Raw genomic sequence first — 17,035 nt, 5'->3', positions numbered from 1 at the left:
TCCCCTGCTGCGTTCTGATTGGAACCTTTGATTGCAGGTGAATCACCTTGTAATCAGTGAAGCTGGGCTTATGTACTTTTATCCAGCTCTCTGTGTGTGTGTGTGTGTTTGAAAAGGCAACGTGGTTCTGCCAGAGCTGTGAGTCAGACTGAGCTAGTCGCTCCCAGAGAACTCTAAAAAGCCTCTAAAAATGCCCTCTACAGGAGTCGAGAGAACCCGTGCCTCCTTTGCATACGAATTTTTTTGCTTTTTAACCCTTGCTTAACTCTTAAAAGGTGAAAAATTGCTTATACACAGGAGGCCCCTATTTCTCTCGCCTCCTCCAATAGTTAACACTAAGCAAACTCCAAGTCATAGTGATCTGGCAGCAACTACCTTGGCTTTAATTATTTTAAAAATTCTTTAAAATTCTTTTCTTTTCCTCTTGACTGGTGAGGCCACACCTCCCCTGCCTCTAGTGACTGCACTGCCCTGGCCCTGTGACAGCTAAGCCCAACAGAGTCTTGGGTACTTTAAAGATGGTCTTTGATTAAGCTACAGTTAGAAGGCAGGCAGAGAAGTATCTGAGAAAGGTGGGTACTTTTTAAAAGAGCATTCCAGCTTTAAAGAGTTGTGTTATTCAGCCTAAAATACATGATTGTATCTGCAAGCAATTTTTCTGCCTGGAAAAAAATGTATTTTGGCCCAAGGATGGGTATATAATTATTCCATCTGAAATTATAACCCTTTAAATCCCCAGCTTGTGGTAGCTGATAAAAGCTGTTATTCAAGCTAAAAAGTCAACATAGACCCACGTATCTCAAAGTTACTTAGATTGAGAAACATTTCCTTAAAGCAGTGTTTTTCAACCACTGTGCCGCGGCACACTAGTGTGCCGTGACATAGTGTAAGGTGTGCTGTGGGAAAAACACCCGCCGGGTGTGACACATCTCTGTGTCCCGAAAGTTGCAATTATAAAATAATTTCTTTTTGTTTATTTGATTCCTATTCAAGAGAATTACTTTATATATAGTCAATATAGGCACAGAGTTAAAAAATTTTAACATTTTCTAATGGTGGTGTGCCTCGTGATTTTTTTCATGAAAAAAGTGTGCCTTTGCACAAAAAAGGTTGAAAAACACTGCCTTAAAGTATCTGTTCCTAGTGCACATTAAAACAGTATGTGGGTCCTTGTTGCTCTCTTGAGCTTGGTTGTTTTCTTTCATTACCCAAATAGGTAACATCTTCAGTGCTGGAAGGGAATGGGATTTTCTCTATTTATATACTAGTGGCTTGCCCTGTCAGTGTTGGTGGAAGTGTTCTTGATGGTTCCTTCATTAGACTTTTGTTTACGGTTAGCTTGTTTATCAACGTACATAGTTCCTAGTTGGGTAATGAAACATCTGCAGAAAAACAACCAAGTTCAGAGAGGCACTAAGGACATCACAGTTCAAAGGTAAGCTACAAATATTCTTTTCTACCGAAAGCAATATGCAGACACATACTTTAAGGAGATGTTTCTCAATCTAAGTAACTTTGAGATATGTGGACTTCAACTCCCAGAGTTCTCCAGGAAATTCTGGGAGTTTAAAAGTTCACACTTAAAGTTGCAAGATTGAGCAACACTGCTCTAAGGTTTTCCTCTTTAATAAATCATCAACTCTGCAGAAACACTAGTTAAATAATTTCTAGGCAGTTTCTGCTAAATGGAGACTGATCCAATTAAACAGATGGATTTATGACATCAAAATGGGGGATTTTCAGGAGGTCAATAACTCTGTACTGTGATTATTTCAGGAGCTCTAGAGAAAGTCCAAAGTGCAATTTGAAGGCATCGCAAGTCCTATTTGGTTGAACGGGGAAGATTATGGCTCAAAATTCAGTAGATGAGTCTGGAAAGTATCTCCTCCTAATCCATCAATCAGATTATCTCTCCCCCTTCTCACTTGCATTTTGAAGAATTCAAAATCTTGCATGCTATTAGCCGACAATCTGCTTGGCTTCATAAAGCTATCGCCTTAACGTAACCCACTGCCTGCGATGCTTTTCCGTTACCTCCCGCACACTTAGAATAATTCGAGCTCAGCGATGCACACTTCCACTGTATTCTGTGTTCTCTCTTCCTTCACCTTGGTATAACGCGTGACTGCTGATTCCCGAGTGCCGGGCAAAGAAGAGGAATCCCTAACCACGCATGGCTAAATTTCAGTTTCGACCTCAGCATCCAGCCCGCAGCAATGTCAAACCGCTGCACTGCCAGGGCGTGGCCTCGGCACTCTCTCGTGGCCTGTGATGGCGGCGGCGGCCGTGAATTCCAACGAGGAGAGCGTTGCTATGGCGACCCCGAGCGACCCGGTTCTTTCCTAGAATCGTTCGCCTTTCCCGCTCCTTCTCCCGAGAGGCGCCTAGGTTTGGAAAGGCAGCCCCGCTTTCGCGGCAGGAGGGGCGAGAAATAGATGCCTCCGCTTTCCCTTCGAAAACGGGCGTAGGACTCGGAAGGAGAAAAGAGGGAAATGTCTTTTTCTTAATAGCTTACACTCTTTGGTTGCACTTCGCCCTGTTCGCAACTCTGCTACTTACTGAGAGAGAGTTGGTGAAATCGCTTCCCAGGAGCACAAAAGGGGGGGAAAGATTGCCGAGAAGTGCGCTTACCTGCATGGTGGCATTGTGAAGATTGTGAGTTTCCCTCCCAGCCTTCCTATCCTGGAAAGATCCGGCAGAGATTGACAAAAGTTCATCTCAGCTCTGAATCCCCCATACAGTGAAAGGCTTGCAACTTCTGGCTGTAGTTGTTCACATTTCTGCACACTGACATAATCGGCCACCTGTATAAATACAGAGCCTATCATGCTTTTATATTTGAACAGGTACATTAACTGAAAATTTATGGGAGAAAAAAATTGGTTATATATGTATTTTGGTTCTGACTTTGGAAGCATTTGGCATGTCTGCACTGCCAATTGTACACGCACTGCCAATTGTACACCTATAAGCATATCACATGACATTTTTTAGAATATGTAAGAAATTTGAACCAGCCCACAAACTCTCATTTCCCAAAAGTGTGGATTTGGTATAATATATGGGAAATGAGAGAGTGTGGGCTGTGTCTTTTCCCAACACTAAAATAAATTTGGGAACAGCAAGGAATTTGATTACATGGAAATGTTGCTAAGCATAGAACTGTTGAGTAAATTTGCTGCTGTTTCTGCTGCTGTCTTTTTATGCACTTATAATTTTACATCACATTTTAAAATCAGCTAAATTGAATAGGAATAAGATTGTGAACTGAAAGATTCCTAACTCTTGAAATATACTAAATATCTTTAACAAGTAATGTTAAATTCAGCTTTAAGTAGTGTGGTTTGCTTGCTTACTGTAGCAATCCTGGAAATTATGTTTCTAAGCATTAGTATGGATCATTGAAAAGAACAACAAAGATGTAATGCTTATGATTCAAAAATGTAAATGTGGTGTGAGAAGCAAGGATAGGAAAAATTTAGCAAATGAATAAATAATACAAATGAGTTATAATAGTATAAATCATATTTTTATGTATCATTGGAAAAGTGTTTTTAAAGATCTTTGCAGCTTGTTCTTATACATAGCCTGCCAAAGGAATAAATACAAATTATGAAATATAGAATCTACCAAGCTTCCCTTCCATGTGCAGAAGACAATCCATGGGAAATGTGAATCAGTAATCCATGGCTTTCAATAAATGAAAAGAAATAGGAGCTGTCTTATTCTGCTCATGAACATTTTGAGAATAGTTGGTTACAAGTTCACATTCAATTTATAAAAGATTGTTAAAATGTAATCATTAATCGCACAGCTTTAACATTGATCATATATTATATAAACAGTAAAATCAAATCCACTTTGGTTCCCTATGCAAACACAAGTGTTTAATTTGCTCATTTGTGATTCTGAATGATTCTGTCTCTTGGAATCTAGCAGAATTTGTGACTTGAGGTCAGTTTAGGATGCATAGTCGATGCGGTACTGCTTTCTTATCATAGAATATAGTTCAGAGACCAGCTCAGTGAAGATATTTTTGCATGTGCCATTATAATATAGATATTTCTTTCGTGGCATTCTCTAGACATGTTAAATTATTATTCCCATAATAACCACTAAATTATGGGAAGCATATCCAGAGAACTCAAGTTTAGGGAGACTGAAAACAATTTCAGTAGTTCTTTAGCATACACACTGTTGGATAATATATATGGCTAGCTGATGATAGCTAAATAGCTTGAAATAGATCTATACTAGTCTCCCTTTATTTATTTATCAGCACAAATATAACACAAAATGTGTAACAAAGGCAACAGTAAAAATATTGAGTTTCTGTCGTGATGGACTCTTGTGACGAGTCGATTGACAGATAATGGAAGCTGTTAGCTTCCTCCCATAATTGGGGCTTACCAGGGGTTGTGACACTAAATAAATATATATATATTCCCGCGTAGAATTGGAGATGTCTTGGCGACTTCAAACCCCCACTGGCAGTTAAAAGGAAGAAACAGCCGAGATCTCACATTACTCCTGGAAACACCAAGCCTGAAGTAGCCTGAAGCAGCCTGAAGATGACGAATGAGACTTCGTCGAAACGTCGCCAAGACATCTCCAATTCTATGCGGGAGAAAACCCGAACAACTAGAGACCTACATATGTATGTATGTATGTATGTATGTGTGTGTGTGTGTGTGTGTGTATATATATATATATATATATATATATATATATATATATATATATATATATATATATATATATATATATATATGTTTTTTTTTGTAGGTTTATTGGGATTTATATGCCGCCCTTTTCCCTGAGGGGACTCAGGGCGGCTTACAACCACAGGGGGGGGGGGTGCAAGGTCAAAAACAAAACAATATGTGAACAAAGAAAAGATAGTAAAACACAACTTTCATTCGACAATCAAACACTCGGGCGGGTGAATTGGAAGCCTATCCCCAGGCCTGCTGGGAGAGCCAGATCTTGAGGGCTGCGCGGAAGGTCTGGATAGTGGTGAGGGTACGGATCTCCATGGGGAGCTCGTTCCACAGGGTCGGAGCAGCAACAGAAAAGGCTCTCCTCCGTGTGGTCGCCAGTCGGCATTGACTGGCAGATGGGATTCGGAGGAGGCCCAGTCTGTGCGATCTAATTGGTCGATTTAGGGAAGTAATCGGCAGAAGGCGGTCTCTCAAGTACTCAGATCCACTACCATGGAGTGCTTTAAAGGTGGTCATCAGTACCCTGAAGCGCACCCGGAGACCAACAGGTAGCCAGTGCAGCTCGCGGAGGACAGGTGTAACGTGGGCGAACCGCGGTGCGCCCACTATCACTCGCGCGGCTGCATTCTGGACTAGCTGCAGTCGCCGGATGCACTTCAAGGGCAACCCCATGTAGAGCCCATTGCAGTATTCCAGTCTAGAGATCACAAGGGCTCGAGTGACTGTTGTGAGAGCCCCCCGGTCTAGGTAGGGCCGCAACTGGCGGACCAGGCGAACCTGGGCAAATGCCCCCCTGGTCACAGCTGACAGCTGGTGATCAAAAGTCAGCTGTGGGTCCAGGAGGACTCCTAAGTTGCGGACCCTATCTGAGGGGTATAAAATTTGACCCCCCAGCCTAAGCGTTGGTATATTAGCCAAATTATTGGGGGGGAAGCACAACAGCCACTCGGTCTTGTCCGGGTTGAGTACCAGTTTGTTAGCACTCATCCAGTTCTTAACGGCCTCCAGACCCCGGTTCATCACGTCCACCGCTTCATTGAGTTGGCACGGGGCGGACAGATACAATTGCGTATCGTCCGCATATTGGTGGTATTTTATCCCGTGCCTCCGAATGATCTCGCCCAGCGGTTTCATGTATATGTTAAATAGTAGGGGGGATAAGACCGAACCCTGTGGCACCCCACACGTTAGGGGCCTCAGGGACGATCTCTGCCCCCCGACCAACACCGACTGCGACCTGTCCGAGAGGTAGGAGGAGAACCACCGCAAAACAGTGCCTCCCACTCCCACCTCCCGCAGTCGTCGCAGAAGGATACCATGGTCGATGGTATCGAAAGCCGCTGAGAGGTCAAGGAGAACCAGGATGGACGCATAGCCTCCATCTCTGGCCCTCCAGAGATCATCGGTCAATGCGACCAAAGCGGTTTCTGTGCTGTAACCAGGTCTGAAGCCGGACTGGAAGGGGTCAAGATAACTAGCTTCCTCCAAGGCCCGTTGGAGCTGAAAGGCCACCACCTTCTCAACAACCTTCCCGATAAAGGGAAGGTTGGAGACAGGACGAAAGTTGTTTAAAATGGCTGGATCTAACGATGGTTTCTTCAGGAGGGGTCTCACCACCGCCGTTTTAAGAACGGCGGGGAAGTGCCCCTCCCGAAGGGAGGCGGTGACAACCGCCTGGATCCAGCCATGTGTCACCTCCCTGCTGTTGGCAACCAGCCAGGAGGGACACGGGTCCAGAATACAAGTGGAGGCACTTACAGCTCGAATGGCCCTGTCCACATCCCCAGAGGCAACGTCCTGGAACTCAACCCAGAACTGGTGTGGCAAGTGATCCTCCTGTGTCTCAGCTGGATCTACTGCGGTGGAGTCCAAGTCCGATCGAAACCGAGCTACTTTGTCCGCCAAGAATTGAGCATAATCCTCAGCCCTACCCTGCAAGGGGTCTCCCGCATCCCTCCTATTGAGGAGGGAGCGGGTTATCCTAAACAGGGCGGCTGGGCGTGACTCGGCGGACGCAACCAAGGCTGAAATATATGATCTTTTTGCAGTTCTTAGTGCTCGGACATAGTCCTTGGTGCAGGTAGTTAAGAGTGCTCGGTTCGCCTCGGACCTATCGGACCTCCACTGGTGCTCTAGGCACCTCCTCCGGCGTTTCTTCTCCCGGAGCTCCTCGGTAAACCAGGGAGGTCTCCGGGATCCACTGACCCGGAGGGGCCGTAGTGGCGCAATCCGGTCGAGAGACTCCGACGCCGCCGAGTACCAGGCGGCAGCCAGAGTCTCCGCCGAACTGTGGGCGAGAGTATCAGGAATAACCCCAAGCTCCGTCTGGAACCTCAACGGGTCCATAAGTCGCCTGGGGCGGAACCATCTGGTCGGTTCCTCCTCCCTACGGTGGGGGTTTGGCCTCCGGAAGTCAAGCCTCAGTAGGCAGTGGTCTGACCACGACAGGGGTAGGATCTCATTACCCCTCAGACCAAGATCACACATCCACTGCTCCGAGAGGAATACGAGGTCGAGCATGTGACCCGCTGCGTGGGTTGGGCCCCGAATTACTTGGGTCAAGCCCATGGCTGTCATGGAAGCCATGAACTCCTGCGCCCCATCAGAGCGTTCACCGAGCGATGGCAGATTGAAATCCCCCAGAACTATAAGCCTGGGGAACTCAACTGCCAGCTCGGCTACTGACTCGAGGAGCGAGGGGAGGGATGCTGCAACGCAGTTGGGAGGCAGGTACGTTAGCAGCAAACCCACTTGACCCTTGAGGTCCAACTTTATCAGCAGAGACTCACACCCGACAAGCTCCGGAGCAGGGACCCTACGAGGTAACAGAGACTCCCGGATTACAATAGCCACACCGCCACCCCTTCCCTGGGCTCTCGGCTGATGAAGCACCTGAAATCCCTCTGGGCACATCTCTACAAGGGGGACTCCTCCTTCTGTGCCCAGCCAGGTTTCAGTAATACATGCCAGGTCTGCCCTCTCGTCAACAATTAAGTCCCGGACGAGGGGAGCTTTGTGAACAACAGACCTGGCATTTAGCGACAACAGCCTGAGACCAGGGTCCTGACTACTCGCGCCATCTGGTCTTGGAGTGGGACTCCTAGGGCCGGAAGGAGGGATCTCTGTGATGTAGCGAACCCTCCTTCCCCGGTAATGGCCAGCCCTAAGGTCCCCGCCATATCTGCCTCTCCCTATCACGACCGCTATGCTCCGACCCACTCCCATGTCCATGGTCCCCCCAACCACCCCGGTACCCCCCGCCTTCCCCAGCAGGTCCTCCGAGTCACACATTCTCAGTTATCCACACTAACAGTTCCCACGTAAAATATTAAAACATATAAAATACAAAGGTAACAATTACTAAAAGTGGGCCATTCATTCAATTCCAGCCAACTCCCATACACTCAACATACTATTTAAAATTGCGCAGTTATAATATATAGTAATATGGAAACTGTGGAGGAAGCGGTGGCCTGCTCCTCTCCCTTCTTATGTCCTGGGGAAATGTCCTTAGCCACCAAGTCAAAAGTACGTAATATATAAGGTGGCTGTGTACAAGCAAGATTAAATACAAAGCTCCAAAGTTCATGAACGGCAACCATGTAGTCTTACCCCACTGGTGGAGGTTAGTGGGCTGTATATTCAAAGGTCTCTTTTCCAAAGATAGATAAGGGCCACAATGTAGGAGACCAGAGTTCAAGGCTGACTTGTGCCGCTCTTGCAGATGGAGGGAAAATTGCTGGTGTTTTCGGGGCTCAGTCCTCGTCACTGCAGCCGCCATCCTCTATCGCTCCCTGCCAGTTAAGCCACAAACCTACTCCTCCTAATGGTTAAATGAGCAGGGAGCAAAGTCCGGAGGGGGTTGCAACGATGATATACAATAAAACAGCAGATGATGAATAATAAAGTAGGTAACAGATAGTAAAGTAAGCAGAGATAAATCAGAGGGGGGGGGGGCGTCTAGGGCAGTAGCACACACAACCATTCAATCCGTAGATTCAATGCAGCCTCCGACAGCCCCCTTCTTTAAAGTGAACTAAGTTAGAAAATTAACCCCTCTCAGCTCGCTAGTCACCAAGGCTCACAGTCACAGTCACAATCACTCAGCTCCAGCGAAGTCAACAGGCTGGCCAGAAAGGAGGATGTACAGATGTAATGCTGTGAGTCAGCTGTTTGGCGCCGCCATTTCCCTCCCTGCGTTCCTCCACGTTTTCCTTCCAACTTCAGCAGCTGCTGTTCCGCTGCTCTGGGACGACTAACAGGACCAGGGGCCAGCAGATAGATGGCCAGGGGGCTCACCAGCAGCACCAAGGGCTTCCAGAAATCAAGAGATGGTAAAAGATGGTAGGGGAGGCTCCGAACGCCCGCGCGCCGCTATCGCCGCCGCGCACCGCCGCCGCCGCCGTCCTCACACAGCTGGACAACCCGGGCCGCCGCTGTAACGAAAATGCGAGCCTCCGGATTTCAGCAGGTCCTATGGGTTCCGCAGCTCTTGGGCTCTCCCAGGAACTGTTTCCAACGGTTTTTGCGGTCCGTTTGGAGGCTTCCCGGTGCTTTTTCGCCAAGTTAGTGTGGAGCGAAAAAGCCCGGTCGCCATTCCAAACCCGCACATGCGCTCCAGAATATATATATATACACACACACACACACACACACACACACACACACACACACACAGTACAAAAGGGGTTAAGGAGGAAGTTTTATAAATTATTTATATTAACACTGGTGGTTTCTATGGTAATACACTTATACTAATGGCATAAGATACTCCAGGGAGCCTGATAATGCATTGTATCTCTTTATGTACAAATACTCATATTGGTTTATACTGAACTTGTGATCTGATATCCATTATATATACACTAATAGATAAATAGGATAGCATTCATTGATTCATTTTGAAGATCTCTGTTGAAATTGTGTCAAATTTCTGAGTAAGCTTTCATAAGATGCTTGTAATGGAAGTTGATGGTGAAGCATATTAAACACCTACTATATGTTAGGATACCCGCAGCCAGTTTTCTGACCCCACCTCCTTCATTCCTATCAGAACTATTTTTTTGGAATTAATTACCAGGAATGTTATTGATATGAAGCATGTATCAGTTTTAAAAAGAAAATTCAATCCAAGCATTACTGCAATTTTTAAAACAGGTTTATAGTAAAAGAACGAAGGCGTATTTATATTCTTAAATATATTTATAAATATTAGAAGATGAAGCCATGACTGAGACACCATTCCCTCTTAGGAAATTGAGAACAAGAATTAAGAAAGGAATTTTATTTACTTATTTATTTTTGCAGAGGAATATGATTTGAACTATAATCCTAAACACATTTATGGGAAAAAACCCTTCATTTTCCAAACTATGTGACTGATTTCCCATTCATTTCAGTGTGTGTCTGGGTCGCCATATAAAAATATATTAGGAAATATGGGATTCAGGGAGCAGAGAAACCAGGAATTTCAGGGGAAAAAGAATAATTAGAAAACAAAAACATTTAAAAATGCAAGAAAATTTTACCTTGAAGCCAATTAATAACCGAATCACAGATGCATGTTCAGAAGTAGTCCTGTATATGCAAATTAATGGCTTGCTATTTGTAAACTTAGGTGAGATGAACTGTGTAGTAATTTGATGAATAAATAAGTAAATAAAATAGTCTCTGACAACCCCTATACTTCTCTAAAAGGTATAAATCAAAATCAATAGTAAAAGGGAAAAATTGTCCCCAAAATATGAGACAGTGAAATATTATAACATATTTCATCCTGAATATCATATAGAAGACATTAAAGATGAAATCCTACTACACTATACAGAAATCTATCAGTTCAATGGTTACAGAATTTTGTGGCCATGCTGCTAATAGGACAGCAGAGCGTTTCCTGATCCAGCATATGAGATATAGAGGATTGGCTGGCTCTTCCTTCTGATTCACCCTTTATTTGTTTTCATTAATAAATAAGATTATTTGAACTTGCTGTCCTTCAAATATTTCTAAAGTGCAACTTCCAAGAACTTGTATCAGCATTGATGATGGTGAGGGATTCTGGGAGTTCTAAATCAGTAACATTTTCAACTTTCTGGGCCTATTCCAAATGAGCTCAATGAAGCATAAAAAAACAATAACACAGTAAAACTTAGTGGTAGAATAGAGTTGGGGGAATATATAATCATTAGCAGATAAATAGTAATATTTACTGGAATTGTGTACTACCATAGCAAGGGTAAATTGGAATAGATGAGCAACAGCAATAACAATATAAGCAGCTATGAGATATCAAAGATACGCTAGAGGAAACCGTGGGTAATAATTGTGCTTCCATAAATAATTGGAGTGTCCAAATGGATAGATCTTATACTATCAATAAAAAGGCACTGTATCACTATTCTGCTTTTCCTTTTCTTAATGACATATTCTGGCAAGGAAAAGATGGAAGAAGACATATAAATTTTGGAGAGTTAAAAACAATAGATTATAGATCCACCAAAACATTATGTGAATATAATCAGCCTTTTGAGAATAAATACTGTGTCTGGAAGCACCAATAAAAAAAACTGAAACCATCGGAATCTACCATATATACTTCACAGCTTAGCTGATTCACAATTGCAAAATTCTATTTCATGCTGAATAGGTGTGGTAAAGTAAGGTAACTTAAGTAGTCATCACTATTGATAGGGCAAAAAGTTTTTCTCTCTAAAATCAAGTATTGGAAGACACATTATTAATAAAAACTGCTATGAAAGTTATAGTCTTTATTGGAAAACTCAATATTTTTGAAAGATGCTTAGTTTTTACTGAGAATTCATCCTATTTTGGAATCAAAAAGTACAGAAAACTATTAATTCATTTGAGAACCATCATTTTTTCTTAAGTAAAATCTACCAACCAAATCCACCAGTAAAACTATGATATCTGAAACTAGTTAGTTTTGAAATCAGGAAAAGTTAAGATAGGTCCCTACTCCACCACCATTCAATCTACAAAAACTGACTAAACGATCAGCTGATTCTCACTTAAATGCAGGTTGCCTCTTCTATACTAAAGATAAAAGGAAAGTTAAGGTAAATAGGACAGATTGTGTAATCTAAATTACTGCCACTCTGTGTTCTTCAATATCTGAAGTGCGAAGTGGCCACTTCAGTATTCTTAATAGTTGAACCAGTTTTCTTTGAAATGTTCTATTCATGAAAACAAGATTGTGTTATATATATATACATAGCACACATATATAACTTGCCAGAAACCCCTTTCACAAGAAAAACTAAGGCAAAACCAAACCATATTATGTCTAAACCAAGCTAAAAGTTTTACAGTATTATAAAGCCCTTGTTTTTTTTTCTGGTGCTATGATTCATACAACAGTTACAAATTCTTTTCCCAAAATGATTCCTAGTTTTCTAATTCTTTGGAAATTTCCATCTAGAGATGCAATAGCACAAGGGAATGATTATGAGATTAGCATATCAAATTTGCCAACATGCACGGGGGAGTTCAATGCATGGGCTCAAATCAAGGAGTGTGTGTGTGTGTGTATGTATATGCCCAGAACACAAAATGTACAAAATTGGGAAATATGAATCCATGCTTGAGGAATTCTAGATTACAAAATTCTATATTAACAATTTTATTTTACAAAAAATGCAAGCTATTTCATAGGAAACAGAAGCTTTCAAGGTTCTTAGCTGATTAACCAGGTGAATACTTCAGCAGACTTTCATAATTTTCTGAAAAATGAATCCAAGACCAAAGTTTCACATTGCTGATCCTTATTTACAAAACCATCTGCTGTGTAAAATGTTAATATTTTAGATGGAAAGATGAAAATGAGAATTGTATGTAACGAAGATAAGAGCTTCAGATGCCATCAGAGCCAAGCAGGAATTTTGGGTGATTATATTATTCCAAACTGTGCCAATTCATGAAGTTCCAGATGGCTGAAAGCTTCCCAGGGGCAGATCACAGTGATATCTGCAAATGAGACAAAGAAATTTCTGCAACTGATCAAACTATAACAAGGTCATATAAGAAGGATATCTGTGAGTTGAAACTTCATGCAAAAACATCTCACATTAACATTTTTTTCTTAAAATGTAGTTAACTTCATTATTATAGTCTGACTAAAGCAGTATAACTTCAAAAAATACAAATAAAATGGAGTATTGTATAACAAAGCAAAAATTGCTCTAAGCTAATTTACTTACTAAAACAAATTGTTGCTTGTCTTACTGAAAGATCAGTAAGAGACTTAATTCAAATCTAACTAAAATGGTTGGCTACTGAAATGATAGCTCTTGAAAGATTGATATGAATAAATGAATATAAATTTGTGAATTATCACTGTCTTTTACTCAATATTGTGAAATCAGAAAATGACAGTCTTAAAATTGTGCTCTGAGGATCTATAACTTTCTAAACAAAAAAGGAACAAGGAAAACTAAATAATGTTGTGACAAACAGTAATGGCATTCAAGAAGAATTTAGCTATTCTTTTGGAAGACATTTCTAAAGTGACTTTAAAGTGTACATTTACACAGAAAATGGAGGATATGAAATGCAAGGAAGCAGCCCTTAATCTAACACATGCTATTAGTTAGATTAAGAATTGATGGCTACTTTGTTCTATTTCTGGTCTGAAATTTCATTTCTAAAACCAATATAAATTATTTGCCAATTACATTTATTTTCTTTTTGTGGCTATTTCTTTTTTATTTATTTATTTATGGTGCCTCACAAAAGAAGGCAATTAGGAAAAATAGCTAAAGGCAATTCTGAATCCTATCAAAATCTTTTTGTAGTATGCAGATGTTTTGTTAGAGTCATAAGTCCAGCTCTAGTGAATTATGTCAGTTTTTGCATTGTACTTGAATCTTTTATAACTATATGCCTCATGAATTAGTATACCAAATATGGCACAAATAATCAGTTCTTAGTGATATATAGAATTATAATAATTTATTTATTTATTTGTAACAACTGATATAGGTCCCCAAGGTCTTTTTCACAGACAAATGCAGTAAAACAAATGTTCTCTTTTTCTGGCCTACCAAATTATTAAATAAAGGAGTATCATTAACTTTGTGCACTACCAGGCCATTTAGGATACACACATAAAGGTCTCAGTTTGTCCTAGCAAGCGTGGATAAACAAACTTTCATTGGGCTTTTATTTTATTTTATTTCCCTTCTATTAATATAGACTGAGAACATTAACGTGGTCAAATAAAAAGCTTGCCAGTAAGGCAAACACAGGTTATAATTGGCTGAAATAAAAAGTCTTCCAGATCGATCACCTCCTTAATAGCTGAGTGTTGTACTTTCAGCTAAACTGTGGTATAGATACTTGGTTACATTTTAATGCTTTCAAAACTATGTGCTATGAAACTTTGCACTGTGATTTCATAATATATTAGATCATATTCAGTAGCTTCTAGAATAATGGAAAGCTCCCCAAAGGAATTAAGGAGACCATCAATTAAAATGTAACCAAGTAGCCAGAATTTGAAATAAGTGAGCTACATGTATGATTCTAGAAGGGCTACTCTAGATTTCAAATGAAATAAAGAACTGAAAGTACAATGAAGAACATGAAGTCCATGAAGAACATGAAGTCCATGAAGAACATGAAATTTAACAAAATCCTTAATAATTTAGATTATATTGTGTGGATAGATTCTTAAGAAAATGATATTGCAGATGCATTGATGCCAAATTTAGAAGGTTACATATGGCAAAACTAGTGTTTTAAATTTCATTCAGAAGCTTATTGGCATCCAGTCTAGGCCTTAAGCAAAAGTTTAATAGGCTATTGGGCATTAGTACCTATAGGAAATAAACTACAACATTTTGTATCTTCTGATTGGAAAAGCACTCTATGTACACTGCACTGCAGTACTCCATATATGTGCTGATAATAATGGCATAAATAAGAATTGAGTCAAATACTGTTTTTAAATCAGAGACTTTTCAAATGGTGGCACGTACAATGATAAAGGATTGATCAAACTGCCAGTTTGTTTCTGCCCTATACAGTGACCTGCACCAACCAATTGGTCAATTTATCATAAAGCTGCCTGGTGCAAAATTTACTGATTATATTTAGGAGATTAATTAGGTAAATGAAACAAGTCATAATATTATTCTCTGTATTAAATAGTAAGAATATTTAATAACACAATTATTTACCTGTTCCAAGTCCTTCCATTCCTGGAATATCATCTCCAAAACTTTGGACAAAGAAAGTAGAGAAAGAAGATGAATGAGAGGAAGGGAAAAAATTATATATATATATAATTATATATACTATATAACACACATTTATATATAACACACAATTATATATAATATAACACACACACACCAATACTTTTTTCTTTACCTAGTAGCTGAATGACAAAAAATTAATATGTCAGAACTCTTTCAACTATTGGACTTGAATGTGGCTTTCAGTAGCATATTACATTTGAATTATCATGTTTTGCCATTTAGTGTTCTGATCTAAAATATAGACTGTCTGGACAAATAGAAGGACAGTATAAACTAAGATGTAATCTATTTCTTGAAACAAGTTACATGCTAATTGTTTAAGTCAGAGGCATTAAAGACTCCTTAATATCTAATGAACTTTCAGTGTCCAGGTTGGCTGCCTTAGGAAATAACAGAACAGAACAGGAAATGCTATTTCAATTAAAAAGAAACAAAGACCAAATAAACACAATTCTTGCAGCCCTTTGAAAATATTTCTGTCATCATGCCACCCTAATTGACTTTATTAACATAGATGTCTATGCACATATCACAGGTGCCTTACCTAAGGCCTAAAATATAAAACAATTAAACATAGACAAATGTCCCATTTAAATATAATTATATATGTACACATTTAATATGTAAGCCAATAGTCCTAGTGGTACTGGTTTTGGCAAGTACAGTAGTTATTCAATTTGATAATTCAGAAAATTTCATCATTCCATTTTATAAGCAGTCCAAGAAACTGAACTAATTTTATATCTTTAGTTCTGAAAGGGGTACTATGTTGACCAGCTCTTACCAAGTACAGGACACTTACTAATTCCATTTACAATACAATCCTATGCATGTGTGCTCAGAAATAAACACCATATGTATCATGAGGCTTATTCCCTTGCACATCATTAAGATTACACCAAGATAGTTGTAGCACTTGCAACGTATGCTATGGTTTGAAATATAATATAATTTCTATGTATTATCTATCTATCTATCTATCTATCTATCTATCTATCTATCTATCATCTATAAATGAGAATTAACACAAAAAAAAACGAAGAAGAAAATTAAAGGCAGCAATAAATGAAGGAAGAATACACACCCACACATTCTCATACAAACATATTAATTTACATGCATATTCTCCCTCCCACCAAGAATGTGCATTTTTACTGCTATTCATATTTATCTGAAAGTTCCACTACTCAAAAACCTTCTAAGGCGGTATGTACTGGATCATTTATAATGGAGAATGGGGAATATTAGGGTCATGCCTTTAGTAATTGTAATTACTAAATACTTATACTCTAGTAAGTGTAATTGGGCATTATCAAGATGTCAGACAGCCCAGACACAAGAAGTCTTTGAAATAGCCAATGACTAGACCAGTTGAGAAAAGAAAATTAAGAAAGCCACAATTTAAGTCTTCTAGAAGGAACAAGTTGGAGAAGGCTGTTGCAGAATCTTCAGATATGTAATCATTTGATTTCTGGATAATAACGCCTACCCTTTTACGCCTTTCTTAGGAGGCTTGCTCTTGAATTGTCTTGTTTGCCTTTGCTTGAACTTAGGAGGGCCCTTACGTGGGGTAGTTGGCCCTGTTGATTCTTTTGCATTGAGGGTAGTAGCTGCAGCATTATCAGACATCTTGAGTTACAGTGAGATTTTTTAAGATTCTCCTTTCTAAAAGAGAAAATAATGCGGTTAATAAAGTTGGAGAAGAGAGGGTCTTATATAACAGTTGATGCCACAAAGATTGAAAATTCTAACTAGTACAGAGTCATTATACACTTCAAGCTATGTAGACTAATTAATACTGTTACATAAGGCTATTCCTCTCTTTCCTCCCACCCACTCGAAACAGAGAATCTGGTTTTCCTTTTTGTGTTGTTTCATGTATAAATCTTTATTTCTTCTTTATCATTTATAAAATGATCCCTGAATTAAAAAATGGACAAAATTTTAGAGCAGTTAATATGGATAGTTTATGCCATAGTGATTAATGTGGTCATAGAAATACATTGACAAAAAGAGAAGTTATGTCTATTTATATTT

At 40.1% G+C, this 17,035-nt stretch overlaps 1 protein-coding gene across 1 annotated transcript; it reads right to left on the bottom strand.

Annotated features, from left to right (window-relative positions):
- Positions 1 to 12,569: 12,569 nt before the first annotated feature.
- On the bottom strand, positions 12,570 to 16,627 carry PDE6H (phosphodiesterase 6H). Its single transcript, XM_032221970.1, has 3 exons — positions 16,488 to 16,627; positions 14,918 to 14,958; positions 12,570 to 12,704 (listed from the first exon to the last, which is right to left on the bottom strand). The coding sequence occupies exons 1-3, from the start codon at positions 16,625 to 16,627 to the stop codon at positions 12,628 to 12,630; spliced, it is 258 nt and encodes an 85-aa protein (XP_032077861.1). The 3' UTR covers positions 12,570 to 12,627.
- Positions 16,628 to 17,035: the final 408 nt, after the last annotated feature.

The sequence above is a fragment of the Thamnophis elegans genome, chromosome 7 (genome assembly GCF_009769535.1).
Source record: "Thamnophis elegans isolate rThaEle1 chromosome 7, rThaEle1.pri, whole genome shotgun sequence".
Lineage (NCBI taxonomy): Eukaryota > Metazoa > Chordata > Lepidosauria > Squamata > Colubridae > Thamnophis > Thamnophis elegans.
The sequence above is the reverse complement of the archived record's forward strand: the minus strand, read 5'-3'. Positions and strand labels throughout refer to the sequence as shown.